The 8,176-nt window shown below is 39.4% G+C and overlaps 1 protein-coding gene across 1 annotated transcript; it reads left to right on the top strand.

Annotated features, from left to right (window-relative positions):
- Positions 1 to 308: 308 nt before the first annotated feature.
- LOC105046694 (protein LONGIFOLIA 1) lies at positions 309 to 7,941 on the top strand. Its single transcript, XM_019851240.3, has 5 exons — positions 309 to 1,258; positions 2,184 to 2,251; positions 2,336 to 4,570; positions 5,117 to 5,267; positions 6,954 to 7,941. The coding sequence occupies exons 1-5, from the start codon at positions 1,105 to 1,107 to the stop codon at positions 7,763 to 7,765; spliced, it is 3,420 nt and encodes a 1,139-aa protein (XP_019706799.1). The 5' UTR covers positions 309 to 1,104; the 3' UTR covers positions 7,766 to 7,941.
- Positions 7,942 to 8,176: the final 235 nt, after the last annotated feature.

Genomic DNA, 8,176 nt, shown 5'->3' with positions numbered 1-8,176 from the left:
AACAATGTCAATAACTTGCATATGTCAGACTAAAAGGATATATTTTCTAAGAGACTCTTCTAGTTCACACTTTCAAGGGTAACCAACATAGATGTGAAAGATGAGCGAAGAAGTTTAAATTTTGAGACGCACTTAGCATTTGCATGGCTGGGCACGTGGGTTGATGTGAAGGGACCAAGGCCGTTGTGTCCTCTTCATACCCATAGAAAATTTCAACCCGAACTCAACTCCCACTGGAAAATCTCACCATCCTTGGGGACATATAGCACCCACCTCACCAAACCTCTTCCCCCACCTTAACTCCTTATTCCCTCGGGGATCATTAGATTCCTCTGTTGATCTCACATGTCCTCCTCTGCTTTTCTTAACAGGACCAGACCAAAAAGAAGAGAGAGAGAAAATAATAAAAAGGCCAACAAATCATTTAGCACTACCATCTTGTCATTTGGTACTCCCCAGCACTGCTTTCTTGGGCTTACCAATATTGGTGCAGTGCTGGAGAGGCATAGAATGTGAGCAAGGTGTTGGTTTTCCCTTCCACTATGTACTTGTTCACCTCTGTGCCTCTTCTTCTAACTGGAAAGTTTGAGGCAATTAGGAGGGGTTTGGTACCTTCTTGAGTTATTGATATGATATTGGTAAAGGAATCATTTCTCCTGTACCACTGTGAAGGTTTTGAAGGGGGAGGCCTTAGTGTAATGATATTTGGTTGCATATGAGTTGGAAGGAGACCAAGGTTGTTATTCTGTAATGAAATTTTAATGCAGTGAGAGGCTTCTGGTCCCATGAAAGCTGGGCTGCGTGTGACTGGTAGATAATGATTGGGTGGAAGTTTCATATAGGAAATGTTGTAGGCTTACCACCTCAGAATTGTAGGAGATTGTTTAAATGTTGCTTTGAGGCTCCAGAGGCTTGAACTATAACTTCTGGACCTTTTTGCAAGCCTCACTCTTCGGCTCTAATCCTACAATTTGGCTTTGGAAATTCCTTTTGGGAAGACTTTTGGGTTCTGCCTTCTTTTGTGGGGAGTTTTGGGTTCTGTCAGGGACTATATTTTGACTCTTCTGAGTTTTTGGGGTCTTGGGTATTGGAGAAGTTCAGAAAATGCCAGCAAGATTCCTTCATGCACCTGCTGACGAAAATCCGGAGTTGCAGAAGCAATTGGGGTGCGTAACTGGTATCTTTCAAATGTTGGACCGCTACAATCTCTTCAAAGGAAGGCATCCCAATGGACACAACCATAAGAGGTTTCCTTCAGGTACCCGCCTAACATGTTCTACTTCGTTACATGATATCAACCCATGTTCATTCTAGTGATAGTTTTGCTTCATTGTAAGAATCATGGTTGGCTAATTTCCAAAACATTACGAAGCATAGTTTCTTCAGTCGCTTTTTTTCCTGCATTTCGTATTTTTCATGAATGTTTTCATTCTACATAGAGGTGCTGGGATTTCTAAGTGAAAATGAATTTGTTATGATTTGGTGTTCCATGATTTTCTAGTTGATTCTGTCTCCAAGCTTCTATTCTTTAACTTTAGGAAGTTTCTCTCTACAAATCTGCAACCAAACGTCTGAAAGTATGTAAATGTTCTTACTCTGATCGTTGTCTGCTCTCGAGCGTTGGTACTCTAAATGTTTCTCATCTCTGACACAATATATGTGGCTTTGAGATATTAAAATTATATGTCACATCGTTTTATGACCAACTTAACAATCAATGGTACCATCAGGACAGGAAATACTAGATTCATCATGTCAGGCATGTTAGCTTTTCATTTGTAACTTAATGAATAACGTTTCCTTATGGATTTTTTTTGCTTTCGAGTTCTTTTAGTTTCATCTCTTATGGTTCCATTTTAGTAGAAATTAATGATGTTAAATAAGCAAGGTGGAGTGTCTCTATTATAATCTATACGCTACTGCCTACTGAGTTATATTGAGCATGTGTTGTTTCTATGAACTCTCTATGTACAAATAATGATAGTTCATCGAATACACGCGCGGGCGCCCACACACACACACACATAATAATCATGATCTGTATCTTATGAGTTTATGTTGTCTCTTCTGTTCTAAGTTTTGATAGAGTTACTAGTGATTTCTAATATTTGATTTGGCGCTTTATTGCTTTTACTGTGTATGCCTGACTATTTCTCCTAGTTGATCATATAACATTTCTACAGGCCATGCCATTTTAAACAGCAGTAATGGTGGAGCAGATCGTAGTGCATGTTCTACACAGATTGTTCTGGTAAGATTTCCAATTGGATGTCATGACAACTCTTTCTTTTTCTGCTAATTTTGAGGATTTATAATCATATGACCTTTGTTTCAGGAGAAAAATCTCAGCAAGAGATCGAATAAGAACCAAGGTGTTTCAATGGAGTCATCAGGAACTTCTTTTTCATCCTCATCCTGCTCATCATTTTCCTCTCTAGAGTGTAATAGATCAACTCAAAAAGAGCCTTCCTCTACGGATCATCGAACTTTCTTAGAGAGATCAATAAGGAATTCAGCTGGGTTGAAGAATTCCGATGTCGATGGCAGATCTATTTATTATGAGTCTCTTAATGACCCATCTCATGCATCAGCTAAATCTGGCCGCCAGTCTCTTGATTTCCAAGATGTTGTGAAGGACTCTATCTACAGAGAAACTCGCAGTTTATCAGTAAAAACCTCAACAAAGGAGGTGAAGAACCGGATACTGAAGCACAGGGACTCCCCAAGGCCCATGCAGCTATCCAAGTCAGTAGACAGATCTTATGTGATTGGCGTAGATGGAAAATCCACATTACCTACTAATCTCGATGAATCCCTTCAAGTCCTAGTGAAGCTTAAAGAAGCACCTTGGTATTTCTCAGAGGCTAGTGAACAACCAAGATCAACATGTGAAGCAAAAGATACCTCCTTTTTTCCAGTATCAAGGGAAGCTCCACGGTTCTCCTATGATGGAAGAGAAATTTCATGTCATTCTGTGGATTCTCGAGATGTCAGCAGGCCTGTCTCCAAAGAGCTTCCTAGGCTATCCTTAGATAGCAGGGAAGGTTCTCTAAGAAGTTCTAACTTTGACTTGAAACCAAACTCAATTTTGAAGGATTCAAACAGAAGTAGTATCAACCGAGGAGTATCTACAACTTCAAATTTTCAGCAGGAATGGGGGGGTTACAAGAATCCTACCAGTGTCGTTGCGAAGCTTATGGGCCTGGAACCAATGCCCCACGAGGGCTTGGCTAGTCAGAAGCCAGTTAATCTGACAGAAACTAATACGAGCAAAAATAATGATCCTTTCAATGGACCAAGGAATAGGAATCCCATAGCTGAGGCATCACAAGCAACTCAAGATAGCAGGAAGGATCACCTCTTACACTCTCCAAAGAGCTCCCTTAAGGATCCTGTCTCACAGTTGAAGAAGTCTGATCCTGTCATGAATTCAAGGCTCCCAACTGAAACTGCACCCTGGAGACAGCAGGAAAAGATCCACATTCCCCAGAAAACAAAACTTGGATACCGAGAAGCACATTTGAAGCAGCAACCTGAGTCCGTGTATAGTGAAATAGAGAAAAGGCTAAAGGAGCTTGAATTCCATAAATCCAATAAGGACCTCAGGGCTCTAAAACAGATATTAGATGCAATGCAAGCAAAAGGGTTGTTAGAAATCAAGAAAGGTGAAGATCAGCATTCTGAAGTATCAGTTTCTGCGAACTATAGTGGCCAAACTTCAGCTGAATATGAGCGCAATTTCAAATCAACTGATACTCATAACCTACAGAACACCCAGCCATTTCCCACACTGATGAAAGGAACCAATACTCCAAAAGCTTATGACTCTCCTATAGTAATCATGAAGCCTGCAAAATCTGTCATCGAATCAGGTGTTTTCGCTTCTTCAGCTATTCCATTGGAAGGCTTGTCAGGTCTTCAGAAACTTCAGACTAGTGATTACATGTATAGAAAAAAGACTTCCACAGACAACAGGAGAGTCAAAGACCAAACTCCTAAGGCCAGCCCCTGGAAGCCTACTTATCAGCCTCTTCTCTCCATGGATAAGAAATCTACTAAGAAGACTGAAGAAATTAGCATACAGAAAACTCATATACCGATTGAGCAGTTCTCATCTAGGCACCAGCATTCACCAAGGGAAAATAATGGAAGCTTAGTCAAAACTTCAGGTTCTCTTAGTCCAAGAATACAGCAGAGAAAACTTGAAACAGAGAAGAGATCATGTCCCCTCTTTCCTTCTTCTGAATCAAATAAGCCCCAAAAGAATTCTGCTAACAGACAATCAGTGGAATCAGTTTCTCCAAGAGGCAGACTTAGATGGAAACCAGCTGAAGCGCCACAGAATGATGATCAATTGAGTGATATAAGCAGTGGAACGAGAAGTCTGAGTCACCCAGGCAATGATATCTCTCTAAGCTCGGAGAGTAATATAAGCTTGGCATCACAAGTGGATATAGAAATAACAAGTGCTGATAGGTCTGCAGTGATGAATCTTTCTTGCTTGCAGCAGGGCAGACGGAGTCTATCAAGAAGGGCTGCCAATAGTACATCTTCAGTCATAAAGCAGAAGGTATGTGCATCACATGTTGGACCCTAATCTTGTTGTGATTAAATTCTATTATGTTTACAGTCAAATATATATATACACACACACACACACCCACACACACATATATATATATAGCCAAAAATTATTCTAAGATTGATTTTTTTTAATAAATGAAGGTCAGATGTTTTTTATAAATTCTAAAAATTTTATATATATTGAGAATAAGTACAAGAGTCATGGCCATGATTATCTTTCTTAACTGCTACCTATGCTTTTCATGGTCCTGCATTACATTGTGATGCAATTTTTTTTTGAGAGGAGTCATGATGCAAAATTTCATTTCTGGGCTATATATTTGAAGATTAAAATCTCGGTAGTCTATAGTTTTGCTCTCTCTTACTTCCATAAAGAAATTAAAGTTGCAAAAAACCTTCTATCTGTTGACGAAATGATTTGTTTTTCCAAATATGAGTTTGGTTTATAATATACCCTTGTTCTTGATTATTTGCTGATGTGTCACATGGTTGATCAGTGTAATGTGTTTATTTTCTTTGCCTGCTTTGGAAGTCCTCGCATAGTCTGAATGAAGATGTTTCATCTGTGGAGCCTGCAACTGTTGCTCCTGAACAGCCAAGCCCAATTTCTGTCCTAGATGCTTCATTTTACCAGGATGCCATGCCACCTTCTCCAGTCAGCAAAACTCCAAATACATTCCAAGGTGAGAAGATGGTCTCCCCCCCCTCATTTCAGCAAAAAAGGGTGATAATTTTTGAAGTTCTTTAGACATAGTGACAGCATATGTTTTTGGCTTGCATGGAGCCATGGTGACCAATCTTTCATTGAGGTGAAAATACTGTCACCGGTAAGTGAAATAGGCTATAGTTCACTCACCTATCTTCTGAGGAAGTTCACTCATCTATTTCTCACTCTAGCTTCTGATTAAAGATTCTCAGCCAATCATAATTCAAGCAGTTCTAGTAAAATTGATGAAAACTCTGATATAGTATCTTCTGAATTCCAGGTGTCGCATGGAGTAGATTAAACTAATATAGTTTTAGTTAACAACATTTGAGTAAGGGTTCAGTCACTTCATTCTAATGTAGCACCTGCTCCGCAGCAAGCACTTAGCAGGCTATTTTAGTTCTCTCCTTAAGCTCTCCATATATGACTAAAGGAGAAATACAAGGTAGACTTGACATTAGTGCTACTTCACCAATGGTTTAATATCTAAATTTATCAACTTGTGAAGCTCCCTTAGTTGAGCAATATTCAAGAGCCAAATGCTCTTTGTGAATGAGCATATATAACAAGAATATTGGGGCTTAAAGTACTTACCGATTATAATAACCTGTGGTAGGTTCAGTTTATTCTTTGCCCACTAGATGAACAGACATCCTTTTTTGTAGCTCATGCACATAACGTACCACAGAGTAATTGGACACTTCCTATAGCTTCCCTCAGAGGCCTCCACTCTCTAACTATTACAAAGGACAGGCACTGTTAACTGTCAGTTGCCTCAATAGAAAAAGCAGATAATTGAACACTAATGAAACATGCCAAGTACCTGACCCTATGTCATTTTAACTAACACCCAAGAACTAGTTTATTGACAAAAGAACACCTCCCACAGTTTCAAACAGACCCAGCTTCTGACATCCATGTGATGTGTTCATTGAACAGAAGCATGCAATTTATATTGCACACTGCAGTAGTTGTGGCTACAATGTTCCGCAGCATGTTGGGATGACCCATGGATCAATTGAAGGGGCTTGTCTGTAACTGCTGCTTAAAGAGAAGGCATTCCCAGCTGTGTCTTCCCCACTATGCAGAAAAAAAACAGTTGGATGTCTCAAGCAATATGTGAATCCATGGATAGCATGGCCTACCCAACATGCTTGTAATTATGTATGATGTAACAAAATTGAGTGCTAACATAGCTGTACACATTGGTTGCGGTTAGTATACTGTCATAGTTGTTCATCTTATAATTTAATATTTACAGATGAATATGATGCACAAACTAATCTTTAATACAAGTGGTAATGTTTCATAAACTACTGAACATAGATGTGGAGGACTAACATGCTATAATTTTGGATTTACCGTATGTGATAAAATTGTAGCACATGCCCGCATACACAAAGAGATATGTTTATATTTTGATACGTGTATACACATAAAGATACGTTTCAAGCATCACATACATATCTAGTAATATTTATTGATGCAGTATATATATCAAATGCTAGCTTTTTGGGTTTGCTTATGTGATAAATTTTTAGGACATGCATATTTTGTATACCAAGAATCAAATGGTTTTTCTATATATATTAGGTATCAAATTAAATGGCACTTAGAGAACTGAAATAAATGTATCATATCCTTTTATGATATTGATGAATAGGATATGAGATTCAACCTTCAGAGCATCGCTGGAATCCAATGCCATTGCCTGACAACTCATCACCCAAGTTAAGCTCTAAGTTCAATCACAAGAAGCTTGAGAACATTGAGAATCTGGTTCGAAAGCTCAGACAGCTTAGCTCGACTGATGATGAAGCTCCAGCCACAGACCACATTGCATCACTGTGTGAAACTTCGAGCCCAGACCACCGGTATGTGTCTGAGATACTCCTGGCTTCAGGCTTTCTAATGAAAGATATCAGCTGTGGACCTGTGGGTCCAATGATTCATCTCCACCATTCAGGCCACCCAATCAACCCTGATTTGTTCCTTGTCCTTGAGCAAACAAAGTCAGGCTCATTCACAACACTTGAGAGAGTTCATGAAAAGAGCCTCAGGCCTAAGCCTGGGCCAGAGCAGCTTCATCGGAAGCTCTTGTTTGATTTGGTAAATGAACTACTAATTCAGAAGTTGGAGCTAACTGGTCCAAGCGCTCACCCTTACCCGATGCTTCAAGCCAGGAGACCTGCTACCACGTTTCATAGTGCTCAGGACCTGCTAAGGGAATTGTGTTCTGAGATTGAGAAACTCAAAGCGACAAGCGATCGCTGCAATGATGACGGTAACTTGATATTGGGTGAAGATGTGCTGCGGCAATCAGAAGGATGGAATGAATTCAGTGCAGAAGTGCCAAATGCGGTGCTGGAGATTGAAAGATTGATCTTCAAGGACCTAATTGATGAGGTTGTTAGCAGGGAAGGTGCATCTAAATTGCAAACAAAGGCAAACAGGCAGCACAGAACTATTTGCTAAGTAGTCTAATAATCTTTTGTTATGATTTTTTATTTTCACCTGACTTCCTAAGTTATAATAATTCATAAAGGAAAGGACTTTTCCTATCCACATATTGTACAGATTATTTGGTGCATAATATTTAAGCATTACACTGAGGGCTGATGGAATCAACCCATAAGAATATAAGATGATAACCCTTACATAAAAATGAGATGATAAATTATTGTTTCCGTGTTGTTATCAGCTTCCCGTTCCACACTAACCTGTTACAGAAATCACATGTAAATGTGCTGTAATGAGGGTTCCAGTCATCAGATTGGAATAATTTAATGTAGCAGGAGTACAAAACTCCAGTTACCATGGCTGTTGAGACTGTGCAAGGCCTAAACCATTTGGGATCGACTATCAGATCATATGGCGTAAGACTGG

The sequence above is a fragment of the Elaeis guineensis genome, chromosome 6 (assembly GCF_000442705.2).
Source record: "Elaeis guineensis isolate ETL-2024a chromosome 6, EG11, whole genome shotgun sequence".
Taxonomy (NCBI): Eukaryota; Viridiplantae; Streptophyta; class Magnoliopsida; order Arecales; family Arecaceae; genus Elaeis; species Elaeis guineensis.
This window is presented reverse-complemented; position numbering and strand designations above follow the sequence as displayed.

What these genes read in the sequence shown, in the direction of transcription:
- LOC105046694 (XM_019851240.3), top strand. Translation starts at nt 1,105, where the DNA reads ATGCCAGCAAGATTCCTTCATGCACCTGCTGACGAAAATCCGGAGTTG. An exon ending in GTTCTACACAGATTGTTCTG is followed by an intron (nt 2,252 to 2,335) that starts GTAAGATTTCCA and finishes CCTTTGTTTCAG; the next exon opens with GAGAAAAATCTCAGCAAGAG. An exon ending in AACTCCAAATACATTCCAAG is followed by an intron (nt 5,268 to 6,953) that starts GTGAGAAGATGG and finishes ATTGATGAATAG; the next exon opens with GATATGAGATTCAACCTTCA.